The sequence below is a fragment of the Cavia porcellus genome, unplaced genomic scaffold (genome assembly GCF_034190915.1).
Source record: "Cavia porcellus strain 051 isolate PalLab524CR breed Dunkin Hartley unplaced genomic scaffold, mCavPor4.1 scaffold_8, whole genome shotgun sequence".
In the NCBI taxonomy this organism is placed as follows: domain Eukaryota; kingdom Metazoa; phylum Chordata; class Mammalia; order Rodentia; family Caviidae; genus Cavia; species Cavia porcellus.
This window is the reverse complement of record NW_026947491.1, coordinates 52366367-52380616: the sequence shown is the minus strand read 5'-3', so window position 1 is coordinate 52380616 and position 14250 is coordinate 52366367. Positions and strand designations below refer to the sequence as shown.

The 14250-nt window shown below is 39.3% G+C and overlaps 1 protein-coding gene across 2 annotated transcripts in view; it reads left to right on the top strand.

Moving 5' to 3' along the window:
* Nucleotides 1–4252: 4252 nt before the first annotated feature.
* Lrig3 (leucine rich repeats and immunoglobulin like domains 3) overlaps nt 4253–14250 on the top strand; it is a 44933-nt gene continuing 34935 nt past the window's right edge. For both annotated transcript variants that reach the window (XM_013159382.3, XM_003476120.4), the window contains exons 1-3: nt 4253–4772; nt 10361–10432; nt 10632–10706. In XM_013159382.3, coding sequence (XP_013014836.1) covers nt 4528–4772; nt 10361–10432; nt 10632–10706 — 392 coding nt within the window. In that variant the 5' untranslated portion in view covers nt 4253–4527. The remainder of the gene's footprint in view (nt 4773–10360; nt 10433–10631; nt 10707–14250) is intronic.

Below are 14250 nucleotides of genomic sequence, written 5' to 3'. Positions count from 1 at the left end.
TGAGTCTTAGTCAAAATGAATTGGAGTACCTTCACATTAAATCCTTATTCATGAGACCTTACCCACAAATACTGAGAATCAAGCAGTGTATCCTGGAGACATATATGCAGATTATATATATATATGAGAATCAGCAATTCACTTAGTCTGTTTCTGGGTTACTGTTATTTAATGATACATTTTGGGAAATTAAGCATAATTTTTATGTTCGGTTTTTGTCTTAGTTCATTTCTGGCTGCTACAATGGAATACCTAAGGCTAGGTAACTTGTAAAAAAAAATAGCAATGTGTTTCTTATAATTCTGGAGGCTGGGCAGGGGCCCATATCTGATCATCCCACAGTAGAAGGTGGACAAGTAAGACAGCCAGTTCATGAGAGACAAAGATGGAGAAAAGAGACCAAATTGGCTCTTAGGATAACAAACCCGGTCTTATGATAAACTCATCCACCCATTCATGAGAACCTTCATGACTCAGTTCACCTGCACAGTCCCTTTTCTCAGCATTCTTGCTTTGAAGAAAAAATGTCCAGCACATGAACTCTGTGAAACATATTTTTAAAATATAGTACTTTTCTTCTTTTATATTTTTCTTTGTCTTCATACCATCTTTCCTGACCCTGCTTTCATTTCTGTTTCCTTCACACTACAAAGGAATCTGCAAAAGATTATGAGGAACCTCAAGAGGTATTATTTGGTCCTTGTCTGTTCAAATAGATACATACCCAGTGGAACTTCTCTCTGCCTTTTGGTTCATAAAGGAGTTGGGAAGTCTGTGAACATATTACCTTGAATTAAAGTTTCCATGTGGCATGGTTTCCCTGTCTTTTGGTAGCATGGTTAAGGACGCACTGAGAAGGAGAACAGTCATATTTAATGTGGACCACATCCTTTCCATGCCATCATTTTTTACTTTCTCATTGGCCATGTGAACTTCTGACCCACATAAGCCACACCCATAAAGCTTCTTCTGCTAATTGATTTCCAGTTATGATTACTTTGAAGTAGAACAAGATCTTGAAGATGCTTGCAAAAGCAATGTATGTGAAGACTTTGTGTGTGTGTGTATGTGCACATGAATGTGTGTATGAAGATTTTTCCTGGATGTTTAAATCCCCCTCACTTTGTTTGAAATGTGTTCCTCAAAATTTACATTTTGGACACTTTATATCTAATGCAATGAACTGACATTACTGTTAAGCAGTGATTAGGTCATGAAAGCTCTACCTTTATGAATAGATTAATGCCAGTATTGTAGAAATGTGTTCTTGATAAAAAGGGTGAAACCAGCACCCCCCTACTTAATACCTTTTATCATAAGATGATATGGCAAGATGGTCCTTTCCTGATGCGGACTTCAGAACTATAAAAAATAAATCTCTGTTCATTACAAGTTGCCTAGTCTCAGGTATTTCACCATAGCAGTGCAAAAGTTACTCCGAGATCCCCACTTTTACAATTGTCTTGCCCTCATCTAATTTGATAGCATTGTTTTATAATACCTTTAACTACAGGATATTTCCCAAGCTTCAAATTCATTATGATAGAAATGAAGTCAAGTTCTTATGTTCATATTTATTTGGTGCATGCATTGTTTGTGTAGCTATAAATGTAAACCAATTTAGCACTACTGAGGAACAGCACCTAAATGATAGGAGCTCAGGCAATGGGTGTACTAGGGAGGGGCTGGTAGCCTCCAGATTCCAGTTGGTCACAGGCATCAGCCAGTAGATCTTATAAAGAGGATAGAAAGTGACAGCTAATCCAGTGGGCTGATAAAAGGAGTTAGATAAAAGAGATTTTATTGTATTTCCAACTTAGTGATTTACAAACTGAGTCCAGGCAATGCTGGATGCCCTGGGAGCACACTGGAGGGATAGTTAAGCAGGATTTAGAGAAGGAGGATCCAAAGGAGGATGCCTAAACAGAAGCACAAATCAACCAAGGGGAAGACAGACAAAGAGTGATTTGTACAGAGCCACCAGCAAATGAAAAAGGGCAAAAGGCACAGATGGAAAGAGAATGGTTAACAGTTACTAGTGTAAATGGGGGTGCTGAAATATAATGAATTAAAGAAGTAAGCAGACACCAAAATGCAAAGAAAGCTGCATAGGTCATTCTAAAGAATTTGAACTTTACTCCCAGGACAATAGAAACAGGTGAAAAGAATTAGGGTTAGCGTCATGGGCCCAGACTGAAGCTGGAGGGATATCACTTGACTGCATTGTGGAGAAAGGACTGGAATGCTAGATAGGAGAGGGCTGTGGCAGCAATCCAAGCAAGAACTAAACGGGGACTGAATTTGTGCAGTATCTGTGGAACTACACACAAGATACATTTAGAGCTGTTAGCTTCAACAGGTCTTGCTAATTAATTGGATATGATTGTGGTGAGAGTGAAGCAATGTTATAGGTGACTCTCATCTTTGAGGGCAGTAATCTGTATGAAAGGAGGTATTCTTAGGGGAGAGTGAACTCAGCTTAAAGGGAAGTGAAAACTGTGCACACAATTGTAGACATGACACATCTGAATATCCCGTTTGAAATGACCAATAGGTAGTTGAATGTGTACATGGGTGTACTGTTTTTTTAGGAGAAAGATCAGAATTGAAATTATGGGTGCCATAAATATCAGAATATAAATGTAAATTTAATTCATAAGAACATATGAAATAATACAGTGTGGAGTGGGAAGACAAAATGAGTTTAACATCCCCCAAATGGTAGAAAATTTCTGCCTTCATACCGTCATGTAGGTGACGTCTCAACAGAAAGTCACCACGCTCGCTCCTGTCATCTCCCTATACACAATGGAATGTATATACTGGCATCTTTCTTCTTTTTAAACACTCCAGTGCACTGTCTGATTTTCCTTATATGAAATACATAGGTGATACACAGCATGACTGTAATGAACCTTGTCCTTTCACAAGGAGGCACAACCATAATTTTAAGTATTTTTATTTATAACTCATTTTAAGAGATAATGGGGTTGATGCTGATGGCAGTTGGAAAGAAGATAGGATATCTTATCTAAAATAGGGCGTGTCAACTTTAAAGTGAGTCTTTTCCTTTCCCCACGAGTGTGAACACTTACACAGTGGTTTGCTACAGTGGAAATCGATAGCTATTAAGAGTCAGGGTTAAAGTCCCAATTCCAAAAGCTATCTCCACTTTTCCATATGCCTAGTTTAAGCGACCTCTAGCACACACATGCTTAGGCAGACAGCATGCAATAAACTACCTATAGAAGTGAAAGCTTAAAGTAAGTGTCCAGGTTTTGTTTGTTTTTGCCACAAATAAGTTAGTTACTTTCCCTGGGTCTGCTACTTTGCCCAGACTCCTCTGAAGGCTAGGTTAGCAGATGCTCTCTGCTATCTCCAGCATTTTCAACTTTCTGAGACCCCAGTCAACTGCAAGAAAAGTCAGCACAGACTTCCTGGGAAATCCTGTAGTCTGAATCCACCCTTTCCCTTCATTTACCCTGCCCCCATAGGCAGGCAAGTACTTTTAGCCTGGTTGCATTCTCAATCAATATATGTCATCACTCAAAGACTAGGTGGACCAAGGTGCACGTATTAAGTTTTTCCTCCAAGGTCCTAGTAAATATGACTGTGATTATTTTTATTATGCCTAGCTGTTGCCAGGAATCTCCGATTGCCATCTCGGGTTTATTGGAAGGTCATTTCCCCCCAGCTGTGTCCAGAGCACCGAGGCTGGCTATTTGTAACTCAATATATCATTTCAAAAATCATGACTTATACATTTCATTATTGTTTTTACTTTTGGTGCCAATTGGGGGGCAGGATAACTCCAGTGGTATTAATGTTAAAAGAATTGTGAAACCATTGTTTCATCTGTGGATGGTTAAAACATAATTCACCTAATTTTTTTTTTTTTTTTTTTAATTTGGAAAGGAAAGGTTTCCTGTAACAGAGTTGATTTAACTTTACTTCCTAAGGTTTCCCTAAATACCTCCAACACTGGGAACTAGACTTGTACTTGCTCGCTCCCTTTCGCCCATCAACTCCATTTGATAGATGGTTCCCAGGACGTAGTGGAGACTTCTGGCTGGAGAGACTGGAAAATGTAACTGAATTTCCTACAATCTGGGCTCCACTTTCTCCCTCGCCTGGGCCGGGGCCGGGGCCCGAGCCTTGTTGTTGTCACGTGGCCGCGGAGTCCCCCGCGTCGGGAGCCAATGGGCGCGCGCCCGCCTCCCGCGCCCCGCCTCCTCCGAGGCTCCGGGACTGCGCGCTCCGAGGCGGGGGTGGAGGCGAGAAAGTTTCTTTGCGGCCGAAAGCTTGCGGACGCCGTCGGGCTGTAAGTCTGCCACAGTCGGCCGTCCTTTTTGTGCTTTGTGCCTGCTTCTCTGGGGCATGAGAAGACTTCCCTAACAAGAGTGCAAGTTTCCCGGGGCCCTCGCGCGCGCTCGGGGGCCGGAGTCCACCCACCCTCGCCTGGAAGTTTGTGCCAAGCCCGGGCGCGGGCTGCGGAGCGCCGGCCGAGCCAGAGACCGCGGGACCGCGATGGGCGTGCCGCGGCTCCGTGCTCCCGCTGCGGCGCTGGGGCTGCTGCTGTGCGTGGTGCTGGGGCGCGCGGGCCGGGCCGAGGGCAGCCCGCACGGAGGCCCCGGGGCGACCGGGCAGCTCGCCGGAGTCGCCGCCAAACGCCCGTGCCCGGCTCCCTGCCGCTGCCTCGGGGACCTGCTGGACTGCAGTCGCCAGCGTCTGGTGCGCCTTCCCGAGCCGCTGCCGTCCTGGGTCGCTAGGCTGTAAGTATTCTTCTCCTGAACGAAGGGGATCGTTCGCGCAGCCCGATTCTGGCAAACGGGAGCGTGCGAGGACCTGGTGGTTTAGGAGGCGGCGTGCAGAGGCTTCTCCGGGCAGCTTTTCCCCCGCCCGGGCCGCCCCCGCGCTTCGTAGGGGTGGAAAAAGAACTGGATGGCCTCAGCTTTCCTCCTACTCGCTGCGCAGGTGGGCGTGCAAGGATGAGGGGAGGGGATACTGGCCACGGCCAGGGCCACGCTAGTCTGCGCGCTCCTAGGCCAAGCAGGAGGGATGGCAACCTGCGGGCGATCTGTGTAGCTTTCCTTCTGAGTTTAAGTGGTAGGGTGGCTCCACGTTAGTTTCTAACTAGTTCAGGCCCCCTTTCCTGTTCCGAACTAGTAACTGCACGCGCGCCTTCTTTTGGCGAAGACTAACACGCAGTTGGGTCACCGTTCTCCCTAAGATAGACACTTCCCTAGCCTTTCCCCCGTGCTTAATTTCACACTAGTAGACTATTAACTCTTCCTCCTGGGACACGTCCTCATAAGAAGTTAGGCGGTGCTGATCAGTAGATAATAAGAATTGGATTTTTCAGAACGAAGGGCATGATTTCTGTAGCTTCTCAGCACGCCCAGACAGTCCAGGGAGAGCGCCCAGCGTTGTTATGCAAGTTTTTGGATTTAAACTGAAATCTGAAAACCCAAAATCACTGCCAACTGCGGAGAACAAGGAAGAAAATATAATTTAGTTGGAAATGTTAGTCCTTTCCAATTGCCAGCTCTCTTTTTAGTCTCCTAGCCACTAGTTTCGTTAAAATTGGATATTGTAAAACTAAACAAAAACTTTTTTAAAAATTTTATTTTCTTTAAACAAATGTAAGCCTGTTTAAAAGAAATAATTCCGCAGTTCATATTTAATCTCAGATTTGGGCCTAGTAGAATTGCAGTGGAACCTCTTTCTCTGTTCTTAAACAATTGTAGTAGTCAATCCTACTGTAATAATCGTGGTTGAAGGGTTACTCTAGTACTTTAATAAGTTGTTTTTAAATTGTTGTACTTATATAATTTTTTTTACTTCTGATTTGTTGAATTATTGACCATCAAACAATACATTCTCTACGTTTTTTAGTAAGCCGTAGTTTAATAAAGTAGAATTCAAGTATTGGATTAGTATTTAATATCTTAGGGAACTTCTTAGTTTTTATTACAAGTGAAGGAGATAAGGACTTTAACCTAACGCAGGAAGACTTTCAATTAGTTGTGGCTAATTCTATTGAATTGGCTCTTGTTGGGGGTCAGGGTGTTGCTTTCATGAGATGTGAATGGCTCTATTGACAACATACGGAACTGGACATGTGGATGACGGGAGGTAAACACCTATGAATAATAGAAGGATGAGGAAGAAAGTGAACACAGTCCCTCCTGGAGTGCTGGAGGATGTTTAGAAATACTTAGATTATGCACTGAGGCTAACTTTGTTCCGTAGTTTCACTGTACCAAGAAGCATCTTGAATCATGCTAGTGTAAATTTTTTGGGGAGGGGTAGGTGAATGAGATGTCTTTAAAGAAATAACTGTTGTTGCCCTTGATTAGAAGTTAAGTTGAACCAAAGGAGTTTGATACCTACCTAAACATTGTCTTAAAAGTAGCTGACCCAATTAGGATTTTGTTTTGCAGATAATTTGGTGGCACACTAAAAACAAATTACAGTTTATTTGGTTAGCACAGTCTTTAATTACATTTCCGCCAGGAGTAAATTGTCTCAATACAAGTCCACATTCCTTAAAAGTATGTGAAAATAAGTTCCACTTGTATAAATAAGCACTCAGCCTGTTGTCGGAAGCCCTGCTGAGATCACTCACTGAGCAGCCCTGTCATTCTTGTACTTCTGGGACTTCTTAACCGTCTTTGTAGGTGTCACCAAACCATGTGGTCTGAGTTCCTTATTGTAAATGTTTCTTTTGTCTGTTCTTAAAGCCTTAGAGAGGTCTCTTCTCCACCTTTGAAAGAAGAGAGAGAGAGAAAGAAAGGAAATTGTATTTTATTTTCGGTTATTTGGTGTATTGGAGTCGATGTAAAAGACTGTGGACTCTTACTTCAGTTTTACATAATTAGTAGAACTTTTAGGTAGGCAGTGTCATACTTCAGGAAATAAGTAGAAAAATGCGTATTTTTTTCCTGCAACTTCCTTTCCCTTTCTTTCCACAATTTAAATACTGGAAGTTCATTTTGTACTAGTCTATGAAAGTACTCCTTAGAAAAAGTAAAATGTTTCTTTTATTGAATTTGCAAGTGAAAAACAGAAAACTCGGTGTCTATTTTCCCACTTTATTCATTTATAAGTTGTTGCTGTAGGACCCCCATGTGTAAAAAATGGCATATTTTGAAGTATAAAATAATAATACTGTACTCAGTATTTCAAAAAGTAACCTCTAATACATTAATGAAAGAGGCTGTTAAAACTGTACCTATTTGGAGATTGGCCTGGAGTTGGTGATTACAGAGATTGGAACCTAAAGAGGAGTGCTTGTTAGAATATTACCTAGCAAAAGAGGAAGAGTTGTTCAGTTGCCAAAGAGAGCCTCAATTATTACTGAATTTTCACTAGAATTTTGGAATTATTTATCTTATCAGGTAGAAGTATTTGAGTTCTCAATAGAGCTCAGGTAAAGTCTGGAAGGTAGTTTCTACTCCTGTGACTTTTGCAGTGTTGGTGCCTTATAAATCTTCTGGTCCATACGGAATTGGGGGTGGGGTGAAGGTAATAGTCCTTATGGTTTTCACAGCTGTTTTTCTATATTTTCCAGACGAAAACTTGAACATAGCTGGCTGATTTATGAGTCACTTTGGATCAGTGTCTTAAAACAGCTACAGCCTGGCTTTTTGTTTCTCAGCTTTCCAGATTTCTGCTGAATTAGCAGCTCTGCAGGCCTCTGTGGGATTGATTAAGAAGCTGTGCTGTATTTGCATTTTAAAATTTGACTTAGAAGTCAGATTTCCAATGCTGAGAGAAAGAAAATGATAGCTAGAACAAAATGTTGTAAATTAATTATTCTCGTATATATTTATTTGTTAATATTCAGAAAGAGAAACTTGTCTCTACCTACAGAGTTTGATTTTTCAAGGATTTAGCTAGCTATAGTTTTTGTAAATAGTTAACACCTCTCTCTCTCACCCCCTTTCCCTTTTATTAACCTCACTACAACAGTTTGTTGTTGTTTTCTTTTTAGAAAAGTTTCCTGGGGAAGATGTATATTAATAGGATTCCGAAAGTGAAAATACGCCTTCCTTACTGCATGTTTCGTGTTCTGGGTTAAAGAGAACATCAGTGTTATATAACTTGAGTCTCTATAGTGGTTTAGTCATAAAAACAATATAAGGAACATTTAGGAAAATGTGACATCCTTTAACTAATCATTTCTAAAGTAATCATTTCTGAAATGTAAACTGTATTAAATCTAAATTTAGGTCCCTTAAAAGTTTCGTAGTTTTAAGTATTTAGCAGTAAAAGTCACTTAAGGATTGGGTTTTTTCCTTCTCCCACATATATTGTGCTTTTAATAGCACACAAAACTCAGGAATGGAAGTATGTTGAAATAACCGAAATATTTAAGGTTGCCAGCTCCTGCTTTTAAATATGAACTGAGTGATCTGCAGCATGTGAACCTGTCTCTGAAGGCAATCTCTCATTTTAAGAGTCTTTTCTTGGGGGAATCTCATCCCATTGCTGATGGAAGATGGTTAAGCACTCTCATTTCTCACACAATTGCCTTGTGAAATAAGCTTTACAGTGAAATTGACAGTGCTGGTTTAGTGTAGCTTTTTTAATTAAAAGGAAGATCACTGTATTAAATGTAAATACCAGATTGGTTCTTCCCACTGTACTTTCAAAACCAGAAATGATGTGGGGGAGAGGATTGCAGGCTCAGTGTTCCTGAATTAAGTGGGTCCAAATGAGACTGGACTCAGGCTAACTCTCCAGTGGAGAGGATTCTTTCCTCGGTTGTTTTTTAAACCGTGTGGGAAATCTGTGACCGTCTGGGGTGCTAAAAGCACACAGGTTTTGTTTGAATCCTAACCTGAGTTGTTGGGCTCACGGTTTCCTTGATGAACTCCAGATGGACTTGAGCCGGACTGTGAGGGAAAGTGTCTGGCTCCAGCCTGCATCGTGAGCGTGCACAGCAGTGGTTGTAATTGCAAGATTTTTATAGTTTAAAGCCTGTGCCAGATTTTTTTTTTCATGTTATAAACTCTACCAGAACAAATCTACTCATGTCTGTTGCTGTCTGGTAGGTCTTTAGGCAAACATATTTTGAATAAAACCTTTGCAGTTTTTTTTTTTTTTTTTTTTTTTTAAGGTAAAAGAGAAACAGTTTCCAGGTTTACTCTCAAAACAAAAATTGCAAGACTAAAAGAACTCTTGATTTGTAATTGTTAACTAAGCACTAAATAACATGGTGCATCTCTGCAGCTGATTTCTTTCCATTTTTATTTTGTGAGAACATACTCAGACATGTAACATAGTCATGATTTTCAACCTCACACTGAAACTTTAGTTAAACACAAAGAATGCATTAAATGTTTGCTACCTCTTTCGATGGGTAGCATCAGGCCGTCATGTTTGTTAGCGTGGGTTCGAGTCGCTGTTCAGCCATTTCATTTTCATTACCCCATTTTGAGGCTATAGAGTCAAGGTTATTGAAACATATAAGGAATATAACCAAGCATGTCTTCCAAATTTTGTTTCATATTTTGAATTGAAATGCTGATATGACTTTCTAACTTGCTGTGCGTGGAGAAAGAAGTGTGTTGTTTTTAGGAGTATTGCTGCCTATGGAAATCTAGTTGGAAGGAGTTTTTTAGCTGTTAAGTTAGACTGAGTCTTTGAAGCAGAAACATTTATTTTGGTGATTGAAATCTGTTTGTTAGGTGGTGGAGGTAGACTATATGTTAGATTACCATATACTGAGATTTGGGGAATTCAGGAAAACAGAAGACCCAGATAGTGTGTGTCTTGTTCAATAGACTCACACACATGTGCACACGTGCACACACACACACACACTTGAACTATCATGATGCTGTAAATGAATTTGTGCCTCAACCCAGAGAAACTAATACATACAGAAAGCAATTTCTATTTGTATTTGACTGCAATAAGGCCATTGATGTTTAACTTTGTGACAATAAAAAGTTTTCTGTTCAAGGCTGTCCTTTGGCAACCTGCCTAATTAGTTACTTTTTGTAAGCTATGATGTCATCCTATCAGATTGGGAGTGGGGAGATGGGAGGGTAAAGCAAAACTACCAGTTCACAAAAGATCCGTTCACTACATGCCAAAAAACATCTCTTAAAATGTTTGTGGGCTTAAAGTATTTGAATCTGCCAGCCTCTTAAACTAATTTTGTCCTCAGAGTTTGTATTTTTGAGTTTGACATTTTGGTTTCCATCTAGTTTATGGACAGAATGGACCCGTTATTTCTCTGGTTGTCACTAATGTTAATAGATATTTCATAAGCTCACTCTGTCTTGCATTTCATTAAGTAGTACTAGTATTTTAAACTGTTTATAATTTTGTTTTTGCTTTCTTATAGGGACCTAAGTCACAACAGATTATCTTTCATCAAGGCAAGTTCCATGAGCCAACTTCAAAGCCTTCGAGAAATGTGAGTCCTGGTTACTTTCTACTTGAAACTTGCAAAAATTTATTGCCACTCTTTCAATTTCACTTTCACTATGTGGATATTTGAATTATAATAAATTATGTAAAACTTGTAATGTGAGAGATATCTTTATTGTAAAGCTTTCACTTCTATGAATTATAAATCACCTAATTAACCCCCCTCCTGTTCTTATCTTTTATAGAAAACTGAACAGCAATGAACTGGAAACCATTCCAAATCTTGGGCCAGTCTCAGCGAATATTACACTTCTATCCTTGTAAGTGAATATTAGCAAACTTTCATATCTGTGTTGGGAGGGACCATATTGCACTGGCATAAAGAGCGTACAAACAAAATTTCCTTCTAGGAATAACAAAGAGGGTTCTTTAAATTGCCAAACTTGTTTTCTAGTCTATACTGTCCCTCCCTCAACACATGCCAACACGTTTTACCCTTTGTTCTCATTGTTTAACTGGTCTCCAAGATTAAAAGAAGCAACTTTCACCCCATAGTGATGTACATTTGTTTATGTGCTGTTGACTCAGACTTTAATTTTGGTTTTGCTCAGTGGTTGGCTTGGGATCTATGGATTATGTGTTACATAGATTTTAGAAACCATGATGAGAATTTTTGTGTGTGTGAGAATAAATATGAGTCAATAACATACTCTTAAGGTGTCCTTATAAGTTTGGTTTCTACAGGGAAAATTAGGGCTTTGAGATCACTACTTAATATATCAGCTTATGCAATTAAAATAAAGTATGTAATTGAAGTCAGAAATACTGCACATTATTTTGTAAATATGAATTGCCAAATAGAATTAAAATTACATGACATTTCTATATTTTGGAGAGCAGATAACACATGTATATTCATGTTTGGAGACAGATTTTGGAAGAATTTTGATTTAACAGTATATAAAGGTAGCATTTAGAACATTCCTGGTTAAATTTCTAAACTTAAGTATTTTATTGCCTTAATCTTAAAAAGTGTGTAAGTACTGAAGTTAAAAACATCCCTCTTTTAAACCATGTAGGAAGAAAACAGGTATTGTTAGTTGCTTCTGGTAAAGGTGATGGGAGGGTTGAATTATATAGTAAATTTCAGGAACACTGTTCAATTAATTAAAGTGATCAGTATCCAATTGCTTACATCTGGTGATTTATAGAGGTTTGTTTTTACTGAGGGCCCAGGTCAGCCAAGTCACAGTGCAGCCGCTGTGTCTGCTTTCTTCTGTTTGAATAAGAGCTAAGTGACATTTGATACAGATGTGGTTTTTCCAGAGATCAGAAACAGAAAGGAATGAAAGAAAAAGCAGTTGGTATGCGACAAATAAACACTAAATTTCAAAAATATTTTTATGCCAGTATTAATACCCATTTTCTTTGCCTTTTACAATTGCCTAAAATATTGGAGCATAAATAGCGTTCTGGTTTTGGTTTCTTACAAAATCTCTAGCTGTTCTTGTTGACCAAGGAGGCACTTTTAAAATCCCACTTTACCCTGCTGTCCTGGCCCTGTGTTTTGGCAGATTCTGTCAGCATGCTCAAGAGCTCCTGGGGGTCCTGGTGCACTGGATGGCTGATGCCTCTCTGGTGCCATTTTGTAATCCAGCAGGGAGCCTAAATGGAGCGCTTTGGCATGGTTTAGAGTTGAAGTGTGAGAATTTGTGTGGAAATTAGAAAATTCTTTTGGACATAAATAACAATGATTGTACACTTTAGAGCTACAATTTGTAAATAGAAGGCTAGAATGACTATCTGAAAAGATAGAAACCTTCAACATTTGGACTCTGCTCCGTATCACTTTGTACTTGTTAATCAGATTGGCCTTATTGATCTCACAGGTTTTGCCCTTAATCTGCTAGAATACATCTGACCAATGATTGCTTTGTTCTTGTATGATGATTGACCCAGTTAGTGGCTGCCTACATTGCATAGACTCTGGAGAGTAATTTATATGATGGACTCATGCATGCAGTATGGAAAATGAGCAATTGTTTTCTTACCTATGAAATACCTTGAAAAATTTATCTCTTGATATTTTCCTCTGTAAGTGTTTTGTTTTTGCTTGTAGGCTCTTTTGGAGTTACTGTTACACAATCAAAATCTCTGAAGCACTTAAATTTCTGTGTTTTGTACGGTGGAACACTTTCTTTTATATCGAAGACAATCAGAGCTGAGTGTCAGTACTTAAATGTATGTATTTTTAAGATTTCAAAAGAAAATGTTAAACCACATGACATGGCTCAGAGTAGACACTCGCTCCAGCACTACAACTAAATGTCATATTTTAGTTTCTAGACCTATGTGACCTCTCTATGTTATCAAGGTTATGAATGTTTTTACATTTTATGGAGGAACACATTTTTCTGAGATGTATTTACAGATTAAATAATTTGAAAACCTGTTAAAGAAAAGAAAAATTTAACTGTAATCTTAGTCACACTAAGATTTAATATTTGGCCTTGTACATTTACCACTCTTTGCTAGAGGATCCCTCCCAGCCAAAGAGGCTGGAGATCCTACGGGAAGATGTTCCTCCTCTTGTAGCTGTAGCAAGGAGCTGATGTGTCAGATGGCACCCCCCAGGTTCAGAGATGAATTTGGTTAGGGACTGGCTCTGATAAACTTAGGGAAGCTAAGTGAAATGCCAGGGATTTTAATGCTAGTTGGATACTCATTAAGCACACTCATTAACCTTTTAAGATAGCTTTTAGAATGTAAGATCTAATCAGAACTACTTTCCCTTACAACTAGAATACTAGAGAAAGGGATGATTTGTTGCCGAACGTTGTATTTATTTTGCCTCACAATATCATAGCTGTGACAGGAGGTTTATTTTTTAGGGAAAGAGATGGAATAATTTTTGAAATGAGCATATTTTATTGTAAAAATATTGACCTAAGCCAGGCATACCTGCCCATAACATCAGGATTCTAGGAATCTCAGATAAGAGAATTCCTAAGCTTGAGTCTAGTATGGCCACTTGAGTGACTTCATGAGATTCTGTCTCAAAATAAAAATTTTAAAATGTTTGGAGATGTAGTTCAGTGCGGGTTCAGTCTGTAATATTACAAGAAGAAATGATATTTGTGATATCATACTCTTAATTCTGTGTAATGTGACATGACTTTGCTCAAATAATATTTAAAATAAAATTTTAAACCTGTGACCCAGTCACAGGTTAGGGAAGTTTAAATTAAAATGTTATTGTTGGGCAAAGGAGGGCTTGTTGGTTGTTACATAGATAAAGTTCAGTCTTAGTCCTGATACTGATGGTATTTGCAGTATTGCCCAATTTACACGTACTTGTGGATGTTAAAGTGTTTCAGTGACTGTCCAAGCTGTATGGGACTCTTGTTACAAATGTAGATTCTGTGACCTCATTTTTAGGCATTCTAAATAATTGGGTTTGATGAGGCACAGGTGTATCCAGTTTAACATACATACTGCGTCAGGGATCAGCTACTACCTAAGTATTTCTGAAGCTATTGATAGGGTCATTGCCATAATCAAATAAATCTTTTTTCCTTATTAAAGATACGGCTTATCTGCAAATCCATCATTTTTCTTTATAGCCTGTTACTTTTACAGAGATGACATTTTATGTTTCCGGAAAAAGTATATTGATATATTACCTTTACTGGTAGCACTCCAAAACATATGCTTAACTGGTTGAGAGTCATCAAAATGATTTAAAATATTGTAAGATAATCGGATGTGGGATTTGAAAAGGTCCCTGTCACCATAGTGTGGTGAAGGGCCTAGAGGTGGCAGGAGGGTGGTTGGAGGGTCAAGTAATTAGAGTCCTGCACAGTC